Here is an 18,604-nt window from a genome sequence, read left to right as displayed (position 1 = left end):
ACCTCATGTGATAGAGTAGAACTTCCTTCTACAGTTATTGGCTGTAATCTTTCCAGCATAAGATTCCTTACTTTTCTTCTGTGAAAGCTCCCTGAGTGAGTTGGAACTGCCAACCTTTCTGTTAGCAGCCGAGAGAGACCCTCAGTGAGAGGGGCTGACATGGTGACTGCAGCAACGTGCTCGAGTGTGTCAGAGACGGTGAGGACGGCACAGGATAGGACAGGTTCAGATCTGTGGTCATTAGGGTGGCTTTGAGTCATTTTTGACTCGTTGTTACCAAAAAACAACAATCACCCAGCCCTCACAGAACTTTAATTTGCTGTATGAACATCAAGCTCAAAATCAAATAATCTTTCTTGCAAGTTTCCCTCATGCTTGAAATTCTGCATAAGAAAATGTTGGCAGAAATGCCCGTTTTACTCTTTTTTTGTTTTGTTTATTTTTTATACCAACCAGTTTAATATAAATGCAACCTGCATAGAAAAACTTGAAACTATGCATAAACCAAAACTTGAATGCCAGGTAATGGGGCAAAAGGCAGATTTTCTGACCGTTTGGCTCACCCAGACCCCAGATCAAAAACAATAAAAACAAAAATGACTGCTGACGAAGATTCATGCTAAAACTGTGGGGAGGAGACTGGAGTAGTGTATACACAGAAACACCACGGAAGATCACAAGATCAGGAGTAACAACTTGGTTAAACCAAGTTTAACTGCTGCCTCTATTTCTTGATGTCTCTTTTCTATTAGGTAACAGATTTGTATTGAGTGTTCAGACATCTAATCCTTAGAAGTTTAACTCGATGGTGGAGGAAAGGAAGAGAGAGAAAAGAGAAGTTTGAGAGTCCCTCAACAGCTCATCAATAATATAAGTGAATCCCTTAGAGACAAAGAGAGGGTCAATAAAAATAGGAATCTAATAGCTAGAAAGCATCTCATTTGCTTCCCCAGAGGCTTTCCCGGCTGCCAACATCCCTGACTGCAGTCTCCCTCGAGGTTAGCCAGATTTAGAGAGTGATGGCTAGCAGGGCTTTGAGATGTGAACAGCTGCTTGTCTGCCAACCTGTGCTGTGCAGAGAAGGGGTTTTCTTCTTGGTCCATTTGCAGACAGGAGCTGATGAGTTCAAACAACACGGTTCAAAGTTATCAGCCAAAGACACAGATAATGTGTGTTGTTGTGTGACATTGAGTCAGTGCTGATCTGTAGCTAATCCCTCCGGTGGGTTTTCAGAAGAGATTGCCCATCCTTTTTCTGTGGTGCAGCTAGTGGATTCAAACCAGGTGCCTTTGAAATTACAGTGCAGCTTCTTACCACTAGGCCACCAGAGCTCCCTACCTTCCTTTGAGTTTAATAATGATACTAAAGATAATAAATACTTACTCATATGCTGAAGGGAGTTCTGATACCCTAGAGGTAAGAATCTGCACTGCAGTCCTGAAGGTATGTGGTTCAAATCCACCAGCCGCTCTGTGGGAGGATGGCCAATCTCCTCCCGTGTGAATACTGCCTCTGAAAACCTTCTAGGTGGTCAGCTGTGGGTTGGTTCTGACTCGATGGCGCACAACAACCACCACAATATGGATGAGGGGAAAGACAGTATGGGATGAATAGACACTGTGCTATAAACAGTATTGTGGGAAAAAATGTGTATGCATGAATGATTGGAAAAAAATTAGATCCTTTGCAAACTTTAACTTAAAACACAATAAAAAAATTAATTAAAAAATAAGAAACATTTTCATCTGGCTCATTCCTCTAAGTCTTATTTCAAGATTTAGTAAGATATTGGTTAAGCCGATGAAATCTAGACACATGGTTTTTAACCACTAGTAGTGAATGCTTTTAACTTCTCGTTGTAGATGATAGCACCAACGATTGGTGAGAATGAACTTTCTAAAGAATCCCAATTTGCTAGTGAGTGCTGCTCTCCATGGCCAGCGGTCCTCCCACACCCTATCGCGTGTGCAGCTGGTACAGGACAGGCGTTCTGTGTCTTAGACGGGAGGTCCTAGGGCCCTTCTGCCGTCCCTCCAGGAACAGCTTTAGAAGTGAGGTTGACCAGGTGCCCTATGATGCCTGCCTATCAGCAAGAGACAGAAGGTTGTTGTTGGGACCAGAATGCAGTGAACTCCCTGACAAAAAGGAAAAATAAAACTAGAAGAGAGAAGGAGATTCAATTCCTGGCTTCCTTAGCAGGGAATGTACGAGGTTCCTAGGTCTCAGGTCTCTGGTTAGATGGGTGGGAAGATTTTGATGCATGGCCTTTACAGAAAGTTTAAGCCCCTCAGTGAGGCCATTCCTGTAGTTGAGCTGCCTGGTTGGCAACAGAAGATTAGAACCTGAGGAATGAACAGGAGAGTGGTGGGTTCTGGGAATGGGTGGGGGGAGTGGGCCTTCTGGAAGCCAGAGGAACAGTCATATATGAAAAGACACATTCATGGACACGGGCACTCTGTGTCCTTTGCCTCTGGTGGCCACCATTTATATAGATATTCAATACAGTCAACCAGCCAGGCGCAATTGTAGCCTCTGTCCAGTAAATGCCCCAGTTGTCTGGAGTAAAAATGGTTTAGATTAGCACCCGGGCACTCTGACAAAGGTCCGGAGAGAGTTAGGGGGCTTGCCAGCACCATTAGCATTTATTTTTTCTTTTCCTAGCAGCACTAAAATGTGTGCTCAAACAGAAATGAAAAACTATTGGCAGCAAGAACCTCTTAAAAGATTAAAAAAAAAATCCTAAAAAAAACCAACCCAGAAAACCTCAGACAAATGTGTTTTACTTCTCTGGCAAACGTACCAATTAAAACGATGCTGTGTTGTGACTGATTACTGAGCAATTAGTGCCTAAGTGAGCACAGTGCTAGAAGCTTCTGTGAAGGCATCTCTGCTGGGGCTGGGGTGGCCACACCTCACAGCAAAACAAACCTTCCCCAAACTTCCTGCAGCACCCTCCCTACTGAGTCGCCCTGAAACCAAAGAAAACATTGTTGTTGTTGTTGTTTTCTTTGAGTTTCTAAGAGCTACCCTGAAGGGTTAGCTCGACAGAAGACAGAAACATATGGACACTGGCAATCCTGTTGGGAATTTCAGACATTTCTTCGTTTGTAAGCAGGATCTGTTTTCCGTGAGCTATTTTTAGTGGCAACATCCCTGATGCCCTGTTCTCTTACAGTGTACCATTAGAGCTTGAGGCCTCGCCAAGTCCACCACGTGATTTCTAAGCATCGCTTGAGTTCCCTCGTAAGTGACTAGTCTCAGAGGACTCAGATACCAGGCTCTTAACTACCGAAGACCTCAGGGTCCTCCCTGCAGGCTTGGTTTCCTATCGATAGGATGTTAAAATTCTTCCCAGCTGCACTTTGTAAGAGGTCAGCTTGGCAGAGTGCTGAGTGACCTCGGTACTAGAGATATTTTCAGTCCTGCCAGCCGCCTATGTAAATATAAAAATGTATGAGGCTGCAGAACTGCGTGTGTGGGAACTGAACAACTATACTATTGAGAGGAAGTCGCAGGGGAGCCCTCCCTGGCTCCCCTCCCATGGGTTCAGTTAATGCATGCATACTTTGGCTAATCATTTTTATTCTGCCCAGTTTACAATTGCAAGAGAGCTGATTTCATTTCTGGAGTTCAGGAAAACCCCCATTCCTTTCTGAGGAATAGCATGATCTCTGCCAAGATGTGCTTACATTGTAAAATACTCATCATTTTCACTCTTTCAGTGATGTTCCTTTGCCTTGGAACAAGGTCCTGTGAAGCCAGACTTGTTTATTTTTGTTTTTCCTCCAGTGATTACATTGTTTAAAAAAAAAAGTGATTTATTTGCGTGTCTGCGTTAGATAGATAGACCTATTCACACGCCTGAAATGTAGAATGGAAGAGAATTATCGTAATGACCCGGAAGCAAGCTCTCAAACGGAATTGAGAAATCCTCTCAGGGCTGAATGCTCCTGACACTCCTGAGTGCGTTCAGTTTCAATGGATCAGATCTTTTCCATCTCCGCATCCAAGCTATTTGGCCCTGATCAGATGATCAGAGCTCAAGGAAGTGATTGGAGAGCGAGCTGGCTGCAGCTGCGATGTAGGCTGTTTTCAGGGACAAGGAGGCACTGTTTTTCCAACATAGCATCAACATAGAAGTTACTTTGTGGGCTCCAGGATGCAGCGATGGGCTGCACCGCCAGCATTGTTCTGCTTCAGGCTTTTCGCTCTGTGGTCCAGAGGAGCTGTCCACACATTTGTCGACGACGCCAGGAGGAACCCTCCCATGAAATTCTGCCTCTGGAAAGCGACGATGAAATGAGTCGACCCCGGACCCTCATCATAATGGTACAGTGTCCCTTGCAAAGCCCCTGAGCTGATTGAAATGTTATACAGGGAGCTTGTGATTTAGAGTTTTTGGTGTTCAGCTTGAGATAAATATGCGACCAGTTACTGCTATGTTTTGATTTTTTTGAGGGAAAATCTTTCTGGACTATTTCCGTCATTGGAAGGGCCTGTTTTCTTTCCCTTTGAGCTGTTGCAGAAATGTGCAGTTTATCATTGTATTTGAGGTTCTCTTCTTTATATGCAGTTGTTAAGTGTTATGCAGGGTATAGGGTGGATTTTGACATTTGGTTTAATTCGCTGGATTTTATTTTATAACCCTAGTTTGAGAGAAGAACCCGGAGACCTGTGTACCACGTGTACCCAGATCAAGTTGTAGTAGGTGTGGGTCACTGGCTGTCCAACTTCAGGCGAACTGGGGCCTTGGACTTTTGACTCTGTGATGGAAAGTTCTAGAACACTTCTGCATATAATTGGAATAAAATGTTCAGAATTTTGTGGAAGTTATTTTTTTATACAAAAAGATATCCTTATACTTGTTAAACTGCCTTTTTCTCTGTGCTTTATTGGAGAGCATTACTCCTTCGTGCTTCTGGTTTCGTCAGCAAGAATACCTTAGAGAACAAACTCTTATCTGAAGTTTGGGGAGAGATTTGCTTACTCGTTGAAATTCCATAATAGCAGGGAGAGAACATGCTTAAATTTCCAAAACAGGAGACATTGAAGTCTAGGTGTTTCAGTAGAGTCAACTGTCCCCTCTTCAGTTTCAGTGTTCAGATATCAAGGATGTACCAGATAATGAATGAAGATTACCTGTTACTCTGAAAGTTGAAAAGTGAAAGATATGTCACTTGGGCTGTGCCTTTTGAGTGACAGATTACTGAATAATACCCTTCTGTGCCAACTTTCTCTAGAAATCCATATTTGCATTATGAAATATAATATTTTCTTAAACTATTTGGTTATAATTTTCTATAAAACACTAAATTAGAATCATCTTCCACTCACTGTTCTCATAAATACCCACACATTAAAGTTATAAAGCATTGAGACACCTTTTTTACCAAGTTTGACTCTTTTTAAGGATGTAAGCAGTCCATAGCTACATATGTTATTCATGCCCCATCAGTCACTAAAACTGCCCTTTTCCCTAAATCTAATTTTTAGACAAAATAGAAAAATTGCAGCTAGAATTTTGGAAGGAAAATCTGTGTTACTGCTCAAAGTAGCAGAAAATTTAAAAACCTGACTTCACCTAATAACAATATCAATCTTTTCAAGGATCCTTTGATTGGTAGGAGACCTCTATTGACATTAAGAATGGGGTTCAGAAAGTCTGAATATTTGGTTGACATTGCAAAGTTACCAAATGTCAGAGTGAAGAATTGCACATCAATCGATGATTCCAAGGCCGGTGTACTTTCCATTCTGTTTATTCCCTAAAGGAAATAATGACATAACTGATAAAATGGAATTTTTATGAGGGCCACGATGGGAATCTTGGACCACTCAAAAGAAAATGTGCTCAGACAGAACCCTTGCTCATCTTGAAGGAGTCCTTTAGGCAAACTCCAAAATTTATATTTTCAAGAATTATTTATGTCAGGCCCACTGTGGACCAGGCAGTTACTAATCTAAGTGTTTAGAACCCGTAAGTAGATAAACTTGTCAAAGATCCCTGTCCCCAATTTCAAATTGTTTAAATGATAGCACATTTATAACTCTTGTTAGTGGGTATATATACTGTCTTAGTGATTAGTGATGCTTAGTGTACAAATGTGAGTCAATGAAAATATTTACTTTCATGAGGCTCATTTGAAAACTTTTTAAAAATTTTATACTGATTTACTTAAAAGGTTCGTATACATTGTTTTTCACACAGATCTTTCCTCTTTCCTTTACCCATCCCTCCCTCCACCCATCACATTGTGTGGTCCTATGATTGAGCTCTCCCTACCCCCCTATTCCCACCCATCCTCACGCCTCTGCTCCCCCTTCACTCCTTGGATCCTCATACTCGTTCTACAATAATGGTCTTATACAGTATTTGGCTTTAGGAGATTGAGTTCGTTCACTTAGCGTAATGCTCTCCAGTCTCTCCAAAGTGAGATAGCAATTTACAAAATCATTTCTCCTTCATGTTGCGTGGTAGTCCATTGTGCATGGAATTATGTACCATAATTCCTCAAGCCATTCCATTGTGGTTGGGCCTTTGGCCTGTTTCCATGGACTCACGCTGGTAAATTATGCTGCTATGAACATTGGTGTACAAATCCACATTTGTGCCTCAGTTCTCATTTTCTCGAGGTATATTCTAAAAACTGTACAACTTGATGTTGCTCTGATTCTGCACACTGTTCCATAGTCTTGTCTAATACCATAATGGTTACCCATTATGTGCCATGTTTGGATGAGCTTCCAGATTGATTTATGTTGGGAAGCAGGAGTGGCATCCACTTCCTAAACTAGATGCCTCTGCAAACTCTACAAACTCTCTAAGCTCTATAAATGTACAGAAATTATATTAGTTATAGAACAGAATTCAGGTCTTTTGTGCAAAACTTAGTCTTATTTGACTTGACAACACTTAACCACTTCTCTATGAGACTGGTGCTGTTATATCTGGAGGAACACTCTTCCACTTTGTACATCACTCTTTGTCAATGTGCAGTATGAAGTAATCTGGGTTTGCTGTGATACTGAACCTTGTACCACTGGGGTATCAAATACCATAATGGTTTCCCAATGTGGACAGTGTCTGGTAGAGCCCCCAGTTGTAAAACAGGTTTGGAAGCTGGAGTGGCATCCACTTCCTAAACAGCATGCCTCTGGAAAGTCAGTGAACTTGGAGAAATGCTGATCGTTCTTTTGTTCATAGAGTTGCTATGAGTCATGCTGGACTCGATGGCAGTCAACAACAACAACAACAACAACAACATTCCAAGCAGTAGAATAGCTGAGTCATATGGAATTTCTCTGTTCAGCTTTTTGAGGAAATGCCAAACTGTCTTCCAGAGTGGTTGTACCATTTACAGTCCCACCAACAGTGTATTAGAGTTCCTATCTCTCCACATCTTCTCCCAACATTTATTACTTGCTGCCCTGCTAAACTTTGCCACTGCTACTGAGGTGAGATGATACCTTATTGTAGTTTTTATTTGCATCTCTCTTATTGCCAATGATTTTGAGCATTTCAGAAACACGATTTAAAATCTTTTGTAGTTTAAACTTCACCTACTAGATGGACAGCACATTCTTCAGGTTCTGGCCTCTCAATCCTACAGCTGAAGATCTGGAGTGGTGCCTGGGGATCTGTCTTTTTAGCAAGCACCCTGGATGATTCTGGTTACAGAGAACCTTGGAAAAAAACTATGAGAAGTAGTTCACCATAAATGATCTTCTAAAGTCCTCATCCCTTTCTAGCTTCAACTTTGATGTTTTCATTTTTTACTGATGACTTTTTTTATCATCTCTCTTGATTGTAACTTTCTTGACAAACTCAGGGTCTTTTACACTCATTGTGTTATATTGTAGCTAATATCTAATGAATCTTGACTGAAAGCAGAGAGCACCAGAAGAATATCTATCTGTGTTTCATTGCCTATGCAAATACATTTGACTGTGTGGATCACAAGAAACTGTGGCTAACTCTGAGAAGACTGGGAAACACAGAATACTTGATTGTGCTTATGTGAAATCTACACTTGGACCAGAAGGCAGTCATCAGAACAGAGCAAGGAAACACTGTGTGGTTCAAAATTGGGAAGGGTATACATCAGGGATGTGTCTTACCTCCATACCTTTTAAATCTATATGCAGAACATATTATCCAGGAGATTGGCGTCTGTGAGGAGAAATGTGGCATCAGGACTGGTGCAGATTCATTAACAGTCTATGTTATGACACCACCCTGCTTGCTAAAACTGAGGATGACCTGAAGTGCTTGTTGCGGAAGGTCAAGGACTGCAGTCTTCAATATGTATTGAAGCTCAGCATCAAGAAAACAAAGATCCTCACCACTGGGCCAACTGGCTGCATCAGTATGGATAGTGAAAAAATTGAGATAGTTAACAGTATTAGTTTGCTTGGCTCCACAGTCAACACTCTTGTTACCAGCAGTCAGGAATTAAAAGATGAGTTACTTTTGTCAGAGGCCTCCCCAAAGTACTGAAAAGCAGTGATGTCAGTCTGCTAAGGTACACCTGATCCAGTCTTTGTGATTATTTGCTATACATCACTGACAATGACTAGGGATGATAGAAGGAGAATTGATGCCTTTGAGCTGTGGTGTTGGAGAATAGTATTGAATATACCACAGACTGCCAGGAGAACAAACAGGTTTGTCCTAGAGAGGGTGAGACCAGGCTGCTCCTTGGAGGCAAGGATTCTGAAGCTTTGCCTGACATACTTTGGACATGTTGCAAGACTGGACCAGTTTTTGGAGAGACCTCATGCTTGGGAGGGTAGAGAGACAGCGCAAGAGAGAAAGACCCTTGATAAGATGGATTGATTCAGTGACTGGGGTAATGGGGGTAGGTGTGTCAGAGACAGTGAGATTGGCACAGGATAGAGCAGGGTTTAAGGCTGTTGTACCTAGGGTCACTGTAAGTCGCAGGCGACTCAACAGCACATAACAACATCATTGTCATATATGCATTCATCACAAAATTTGGAAATTTATTTTTTTAAAAAGATGATAAGATTATGGGCTCTGGAGCCAGTGCATCAAGGCTGGAATCCTGTCGTCATCACTTCCTGGCCACGTGACTTGGTTAGCTCTCTTCTCTTTATCTCATCTCATAGATGATGATAATATTTGCATTAACTTAGGTTATGTATCACATGGTTCGAATCCACCAGCTGCTCTGTGGGAAAAGAATGGGCAGTCTCCCCTCATGCAGTTTATTGCCTCTGAAAACCTACTGGAGGGTCAGCGATGGGTCAGTTCCGACTCGATGTCACACAACAACCACGGTGCTGTTGTGAAGATTTAATGAAGTGGTATGTGTGTTAGAAGCTTTAACAATGCCTACAGGTATTAATGAGATGTTCAGAAGAAATATGGGGCGTCTTCACCCCAAAAAATGGTGCTCTGGGAAGCAGCTGAAGGAGATAAGGACATGTGCTGTGTTGCTCTCTGTAGGGGAATATCTTGCCAAAAGACCAGCCAGAGCCCAAGCCCTAAGTCAGAAAGAAGCTTAGAGTGTCTGTGGAAGAGAAAGGAGGCTGCTCTGGCTGAAGGGGCCAAAGGAAGGGTTAGGAGCCTGCACTGTGGAGCTGAGATGTCAGCATGTCAGTCCTGTGTCTGCCACTCAGTCACTACTGTCATCTTGACAACTGGTTTGTCCTTGGTTTCCTTGTTAGTAAAGGGAAGACCGACTGTATCTACCATATAAAGGAGAAGCCGGCTGGTTGATGCTCATGGAGATCTTAGAAGAGTACCTGGTGAAGCTTGTTGCCCTTGGGTTGAAGCCAGCTTGCAGGGATCTGAAGCGTGCAGAGCAGAACAACCGCAGAGGTTTTCAGGGCCATGATCCTGTGGTGATAGATTGACCAGACTTCTTCCCAGCATTCTCTGAGTGGGTTTGCAGTGCACTAAGCCATTCACGCCAGCCAGAGACTCTGGGTCAACTGTAGTGTCTTTCCTTTAGGGTGTCTTAAAGCAAAGGGTGGCTGGATCTGCAGGGAGTAAAGGACTGAAGCAGAGATCATTTTCCAGGAAGCTGTTACAATGATCCCAGGAACAAATGCCCAGGTGATAGTTGTTAAAGATGTGGGAGATGATGACATTCTGCATGTATTTCAAAAGCAGAACCCAAATGTTGCTTCTCAGCTTGCAAATGAATATAAACTGTGAGGAAATATGAGAGAAAGAAAGACGTCAGGACAGGCTGTATGTTTTCTGTTTTTACCTGAATAATGAACTCTGGTGGCCTAGTGGTAAGAAGCTGCGCTGCAGTCCGAAGGCACGCAGTTCGAGGCCATGAGCTGCTCCACAGGAGACAGATGGACAGTCACCTCCCGTGTGATTAACTGCCTCAGAGAACCGGTTGGAAGGTCAGCTTTGGGTCACTTCTGACTGTGTGGTACATAACAACAACAATACAATCTGAATAATAAGAACAGCAGATCTTCCATTTGGATGTGAAGGAAGAGGGAAAAAGTTTTGGTGAAAGAATGTAATTCCACTGTCAGACATGCCTGTTAGGTCTAAACATGGAATGTCAAGCAGGAGGCAGCGTTGAGTTCTGAGGAACATTCCAGTGAGGAGCTTTCTTATACATTGACTGACTGGCACAGTGTAAGTACCGGTAAATGACACATCAATGAACAATTATCACTCTAGTCTAGTCTTCTCTAATTTCTGTTGTCAAGTCCCTTCGTACTGACTGACTGTGTGTGACTAGAGGTATGACAGAACACAATCCTGCCTTGCCTCCTGTGTGCTATGCTTGAGGCCACGGTTGTTGAAGCTTCTGTGTTGGTCTATCTTGTGGAGAGTCTTTTTTGCCATTGACATTTGCAAGTGTATAAAATCATTTGTCAGTTAATCTTGTGTTGCCTTCTAATATACCTTGAGCCATTAAATTGACTATCTTTTATATACTCCTTGTATATTCTTCGGATATCATAGGTAGACATAAAATGATGTAATACTGTTTATAGATGTTGTATATATTACAATTGATAATGTTCTCATGTTTCAAGTACAACTGTTTTCTAGACATGTTATTATGGGTTGTCGAGTCACCTGCAACTTACAGCGACCCTGTACAACAGCCCTAAACTCTGCTCTGTCCAGTGCCAGTCTCACTGTCTATGACACGTCCACCCCAGTTACCCCAGTCACTGAATCAATCCACCTCCTGTGCTGTTCCTCTACTCTCCCAAGCATGACGTCCTTCTCTAAAGACGGGTCTCCTTGCACCATGTCCAAAGTATGTCAGAAGAAGCTTCACAATCCTTGCCTCCAGGGAGCAGCTTGGTTTAACTCTCTCCACCCTGTTCACTGTCTAAGCAGTCCGTGGTACATTCAGTACTCTTCTCCAGCACCACAGCTCAAAGGCATCAAGTCACCTTCTATATTCTAGATATATGTTTATAAAAACATGTATTTTCTCTGGCATGGGTAGATGAGTTTGAACTGACGAACTTTTAGGTAACACATAAGCACTTACTCATTGTACTACCAACCTTCTTAAACTTAGAGATTTATGGCCAGAAATGAAATTTTCTGAGTACTCCCATCATACCCAGGCCTGTTATTTTCTCTTGTCTAGAAGCTGAATCAATACTTCTTGATAATTTGAAATTAAGAAGTTGACACTGGAAGAGCTTAATTGATCAAGTTGTCCATGTGGCTATTACATGAACATGTAGAGTATTGAGAAGATGAGACAGTTACTCAGGGTTGACCATGCTGTGATCCTTCCAAAGGCTTTGAGAGTTAGTTCCTCCTGGAAGGTTGGACCAAAGAGTCTCAGTCAGTTGTGAGTTTTCTTGCAGAGAGATAAGCTTTGGGTCAGCATGATTCTGCTTTAGCTATGCAGTCTAAGGTAAAGAGGCTTCTAGAACATCAGAGTTAAATACTGGTCTTTATAAGGGATATATAAGTGCTTATGTCTGAAGCTATTACAATGGATTGCTCTTAAGACATAGTTAAAATTAATTGTAAGAAGTTAACAAGCTTCTTCAGAGTTCCAGTTTCTCTCTTACAGTTTTTTTTTATAAAAGACTTAATAAGGGGAGCTCTGGTGGCCTAGTGGCAAGAAGCTGCACTGCACTCCCAGAGGAACACGGTTCGAATCCACCAGATGCTCTGCCGGAGAAGGAGGCGCAATATCCTCCTGTACCAGTCAGATCTGATTTGACGGTACACGCACACAAAATAAAAAAAAAATAATAATAAAAAATAAAAGACTTAATAGATACCTTTGTTGTTAATTACTTTTCATAATTCCTTTATAGCATACTATGTTAAGGATTTAGACACAGCCTAATTTTTCTACTATTTTTCTGTGCATGTCTATAATTTCTCATAGGCTATGTGAGCAGCTCCCATAAACCAGATTCACAGATCTCAAATTAAAAGTGGACACTTAATGAGAATAAATTAGCATTAGCACTTGGGAGTATCTATGGAATAGTAAACCCCGTTAGCATTGGGTCCATTGCGCCAACATTAAAGGGAGAATTGAACTGAAGATTTTTGAATCTTTAACGTGTATGCTGGGCTAAAGAATTCTGAAGATGTCCATGGACATGAATCTGTATGGAAGCGAACTGCTGCAGCTTTCTCCATAGATTACCTAGAGGGTTTAAACACTTTTATCTTTCAGTTAGCGACCAAGTGCTTAATGACCGTGCCACCAAGACTCCTTTTCTGAAATAGTAGACTCAGTACAGCTCACGGCTGTCTGTCCTACTTACAGAAACTCTCCATCAGGTCTAGAGGCTGTGACAGCAGCAGGTGGATACTGACTGTCTTTCTTCCTGGGGCCCCTGGTGGTCTTGAACCATGGAGACTTGTAGCCTTTGAATTAACAGCTCCACTCACTACAGAGTAAGCCGCCAGAGTGGAAATAATACATGCTAGAAATTACCAGCTTGTGGATATGAATCTAGTGAATATAGTTTGTCCTTCATTTTGGTCAAAGACAAAAGACAATAATAATAGGCTACACTTGTGATCTTGAGGCCTCGTGGCATATTGGTTAATCACTCTGCTGATAATTTGAATATTGATGAGTTTAATCCACCCAGTAACCCCACAGGACAAGCACTTGGCAATGGGTTTCCCTAATGATTGCAGCCTGGGGAGCCCCATGTGACAGTTCTATGCTACAGTGTAAGGTTGCCAGGAGTTGAAAAATCTTGACAACACCGAACAGTAACACAACACACTTGTGGGGAGTCCGAGGTTGGCACTGACAGGGGAAGCAAAGAAATTCATCATCCTGTCCCAATGGTTCTCTGTTCTCAAATGTATCAGGTCAAATTATTTCATAGGCAAACCACACCCTAGGGTAAAATGGTGCCCAAAGCCTGTTTTTGTATGATCTACAACATAAGAATGGTTTCCACCATTTTTATATTACTGTATGACGAAACAATTGAAAGAAAAAGATTATGCAAGAAATGTAATTTGGCTGAAAATACTTAGAGTCTTCCCTTTACAGAAGATGTTTATCAGTTCATGACTTGATGAATAATTTGGTTTGAATCAACCATAAAGGAAATTTCTTTTCTTTAACCTTGATATCTTTGAGATAGTTTCTGACCTGGCCTAACTAGATTTTGGAGCACTTGAGTTTTTCCTGTGTGTCTCTTCACCTCCCTAAGTATCTAGGAGCTGTTTTGACTCAATATGGAATTCTTGATTCTAGAAGTAAAAGGCTCAGTAGCAGCATGTCAAGCTTGATATTTCATAAATGCTTGAATGGTCTGGAGGTACCTATTTATTTCTGAGTCTCCACGTACATCAAATGGTGCTGTTACCTGTCACGTCCATTGGATGCCCCAGAATGTTAATAGAATCATGTTGTAAACTGTGACTAACTATATGTATTTTTTTTATCAAGGACTTGCAAGTAGCTGTGCGGGCTCTCAGCCCCAGCGATCCACCATAGACCACTGTGCCAATGGTAGCCCTTTAACCATTGGGTAACTCACTTGGAAATGTAGGAAGGACGTTTTGTTATGAGTTTTACCCTGCTGATACCATTCCCCTTTTGAGAGTGGTTGGTAGAGTGAATGAGGACAGAAAAGAAAGAGCGACAGAATGTCCTCAAACCTCCTCTACATTTACATTTTGACCTCAAGAAATCTACACTTTTGGATGTCCTCTTGTGCAATAAACGCAGTCATCCTTTCTTCCTGGCCAAGCACTTTGAGAATGTGAGACAAGGAAGAAGGCTAAATGAAGGAGATGAATTATTTATGAAAGCAACAATTTCTCATCTTTGGGACATACATTAACTTATATACACGTCCTCTGAATAAAACCAAGAGAGGCTATACTGTGGGAACAACTTCAAAAGAAAATTATTTCCCTTCTTATTTCTATAATCAGTATTCTAAACTGGTGAAATTTTACTAACAAAAAAACTTTAGCATGTTTTGCCTTGGTTTTTTTTTTAAAAAAAAAAAAACAACCCAAACAAAAACAAAAACAAAGAAATAGCTTCCAAATGTTAAACCCGGAGTTTCTCCTATTTAATTTTAGTAAGATTGACTCTCGCCTGTATGACTACAGAAGGCAGAGTGTGGCTACAACACAATTGTAGGTGTTCTTCCCTAGATGAATGTAGAATGAATCTTAAAAACACAGAAGACCCTTGGCAGTTATATTGCATTTTTTCCTTGTGAACTGGTTTTGAGCTGAAACTCAAAGTCACAGAAAATGGGCAAATGAATTTAACTGCTTCTCCATACAATTAATATAGTATAACAATTAATTTAGTGTGATCTAAATCTTCCTAATTAATATCAAATCTTTGCGGCAAAGGCATAGGAAGCTCAAATTATTTCCAACCTCATTTTGTGCAGATAATCTTACTTTTTTGTCCCTTTAAATAATGCCATGTTTGTTGTTGTTGTGTGTGCCTTTGAGTCAACTATGACTCATAGCAACCCTATGCCAGTAGCTCTAAGCTTTGCTTTATCCTGAGCCAATCTCCCTGTCTCTGACACACCTACCCTCATTACCCCAGTTACCATGTCAGTCGTCCCATCTGGAGTCTTCCTCTCCTGTGCTGTATCCCTTGACCTTTCTAAGAATAATACTCTTCACCAAACACTGGTCCCTCCTGGCCGCATGCCCAAAGTATGGAGTCTCAAAATCCTTGCCTTTAAGGAGCATCTTGGTTTCACCCTCTCCAGGACAAACCTGTTGGTTCTCTTGACAGTCCATGATATGTTCAAAACTCTTCTCCGGAACGATAACACAAAGGCATTGATTATTCTTCTGTCATTTCTTGGTCGTCTTTGTTTTCTTGATGTTAAGCTTCAATCCATATTGCAAATTGCAGTCCTAAACCTTCTGCAGCTGACGCCTCAGGCCCTCCTCAGTTTCAGCAAATAAGCTTTTGTCATCTGCATAACACAGGTTCTTGATAAGTTTTCCTCCAGTCCTGATGTTATATTCCTCCTCATAAAGTCCAGCCTCTCAAATGATCTGTTCTGTGTACAGATTGAAAAGGTATGGAAACAGGACACATCCTTGATTCACTCCTTTTCTGATTTTAAACCATACAGTGTTTCCTTGCTCTGTTCTGACGACTGCCTTCTGGTCCAAGTATAGATTTAACATGAGCACAATCAAGTGTTCTGCGATTCTCATTCTTTCTTCTCAAAGTTAGCCACAATTTGTTGTGATCTGCATAGTCAAATGCCTTTGCAAACTCAATGAAGCACAGATAGACATTTCTCTAGCACTCTTTGCTTTCTGCCCAGATTCATCTGACATTGGCAATGATGTCCCTAAAGCCACGGGCTCTTCTAAAACCTGACTTGTATTTCTGGTAGTTCTCTGTCTTTTGGATAATCTTCATCAGGATTTTGCTTGTGTGTGATAGTAATATCATTCTATAATTTTCATACTCTGTTGGATCGCCTTTTTTTTGGAATGAGAATAACTATGGCTCTCTTCCAGTCTGTTGGCAAGGTTGCTGTCCTCCAGATTTCTTGGCACAGGCTGGTGAACACTTCCATGGCTGCCACTGTTTGTTGAAATCTGTCAGTTGATATTCCATCAATTCTTGAGACCTTGGTTTTTGCCACTTCCTTTTGGAATAATAAAAAACAAAGAAAACAGACAAAAATCTTAAAAAGTCTTGTAAAACTCAAGATATGAAATAGGAGTGTTCAAGAGGCTGAAGGATAGGTAAAAAAGAAAAAAAGAAATGAGGAGAGGAGTACATGTGTGTCCAAGGGTGGGACTGGGAAGGTACAGAAACAAAGCAGTTGTAAATTCAGCCACGGCATTGACTGTTGTGCGGCTAGTTTATATAAGTGACTAGGGAAGAGTTTCTAGTAGAAAGATTATCAAACAGAAAGATATGACTGTGTCACCAAAGAAGTATGTTGTTTGCTGTGGAGCCATAAATGACACATAGCTGACCCTCCAATGGGTTGGTTTGTTTGTTTTTGGTAGCATAACTTTTCTTTCCTTTCCTTTCCTCTCCTCTCCTCTCCTCTTCCCTTCCCTTTTCTTTTCTTTCCTTCTTCTCTTTTCTTTTCTACAGAGACTTTGAATTTCCATTCATTGGGTTTTTAAAGGCAGTAAATTGTGTGAGAGGAGATTGCCCATCCTTCTTCCACAGAGCAGCTGGTGGATTAGAACCAAGCAGCTTTGTGTGGGCTGTGCAATTCCTTACCACTAAGCCACCAGAGTTTTCAAGTAGAGATGCAAGAAAATCACTAGTAATAAGCACACTGCTCAACATAACCAAGTCTATGGAAAGCCTGATATGCTTTCTATTCTTGTTTCTTTTCTTGCTTTCTAGAAAAATGGATTTTACACTTAACTTCAAACATCAGACTTCAATATAATGATGTCTTAATAAACTCCGTAATAAAAATGAAGATAAAAATGAATATTAAAGAAACCAAAGAGGAACATAGTGGTTCTCTCATGGTTTAACAGATTTCTTCTGGAAAATCACTTAAGTTTATTAGGTAATTGCATACATATATAGGACTGATTTACTCGGATAGTTACTAAATGAGAGGTTTTAAAAATCCATCTACCATAAGCTGCTTGGAATATAGTTTCCTTTTTAAAGCCAAGTCTGGACAATTGGATATTCTCCATGTGGATCTGTCACGGTTGGATTGTCCAGCTCAGAAAAGCTGTGGGCAGCTGACAGCCAAGTGCCCCTTGTATTTCACCAGCACATCTGGCAGGAGACACCACTGTCCTGATCTCCCAGAGTTCTGAATTGGGAGGAGGTGACTCCCAGGAATCAAGTCAGTGCAAAACTCTTATCAAAATAAGCACGTCAAAGAGAGTTGCGTTGGCCTTAACACTATCTGGTGGGGGGAGGGGGGGGTCTTACCTCTCTGAAGAAGAAAAACAATCCGAGGAGGACGGTTCCCTTAAGGAAGTGAACTTGAGCTGAGATAGGAAGAACTTCTGAAAAACCAGAGCAACACAAACAAACTGTTGTTATCAGGTCACTTTGGTTTCATGGCAGCTCCATTTGTGCCAGAACACGTTTATTCTTCCGACCAAAAACAACAACAGAAACACTTCTGGCAAGTGTATTAGAACTCAGTGACCCAAAGGATAGTTTCAGACTGTATTATAGAGTTTTCAAAGACTGGATCTTTAGGAAACAAGACCTCCACTTCTCTCTCCTAGTGAGCAGCTAATGGGTTAGAACTGCAAATCTTTCAACTAGAAAACACTTTAACCTCCATGTCACTGGGGCTCATGTTACACAGTGCAGTTTGAAAATGTATATTTGTTTTATTGATGATGCACAGAGCAAAATATTCAATACGGAGCACTTATTCAATATTTTTTACTCATACAGTTCAATGACATTGCTTGTGTAAAAAAAAATAAAATTTCCCTATTGAGATCATTTCACCATCATCACCTTAGATTGACTGTCTTCTTATCTATGCTTTAGTCGTCTGCCATCAGTTTTGTCATATATACATAATTTGACCACCAGGGAGCTCTGGTGGCCTGTGGTAAATAGGTGCCCTGCAGTCCCAGAGGATCCCAGTTCAAATCCACCAGCTGCTCCTGGAGATGAATGGACAGCCTCCTCCCATGTAATCTCCTGCCTCTGAAAACCTGCTGGAGGGAAAAGTAAGTCTAGGCTCCAATTTGACAGTGTCCTTCAACTCTGTTTATCTTTTGTACCGAGTACAATACTCACTAATTGAGCTAAATGATTGTCGAATTTAAAGATGAAGATACAGTTTTGGCTGGGCTTCTGCTAGTCTCAGAGAGTGCAGGTAATGTGATAGCTTTAAGAATTTGAAGACCGATACCATATATTTTCTGTTTTGACCAGGATTGTGTCTATATCAGGTTTTTATCCATGTTTTAAAAATCTAATTTATTTGAGTGAAAGTTTACAAGTCTCACTGTTTTGTTGAGGTGTGTGTGTTTTTTTTAGACAATGGTTCATAGGCAATAATTACTGATGCAATTAACTTCTTATACAATGTCTAAGCACACTTAGTGCATGTTGCTATTCCCTTCACCCACCTTCTTTGTTTATTACTATTTTTATTATTATTGTTACCTTTCCTTCTTTCC

The 18,604-nt window shown here is 41.1% G+C and overlaps 1 protein-coding gene across 1 annotated transcript in view; it reads left to right on the top strand.

Moving 5' to 3' along the window:
• Window positions 1-4,167: 4,167 nt before the first annotated feature.
• DOCK10 (dedicator of cytokinesis 10) overlaps window positions 4,168-18,604 on the top strand; it is a 286,066-nt gene continuing 271,629 nt past the window's right edge. The window contains exon 1 of the mRNA XM_006890320.1: window positions 4,168-4,329. Coding sequence (XP_006890382.1) covers window positions 4,168-4,329 — 162 coding nt within the window. The remainder of the gene's footprint in view (window positions 4,330-18,604) is intronic.

Source organism: Elephantulus edwardii, unplaced genomic scaffold (assembly GCF_000299155.1).
Source record: "Elephantulus edwardii isolate Elephantulus edwardi_28Jun2011 unplaced genomic scaffold, EleEdw1.0 scaffold00087, whole genome shotgun sequence".
Taxonomy (NCBI): Eukaryota; Metazoa; Chordata; class Mammalia; order Macroscelidea; family Macroscelididae; genus Elephantulus; species Elephantulus edwardii.
This window is presented reverse-complemented; position numbering and strand designations above follow the sequence as displayed.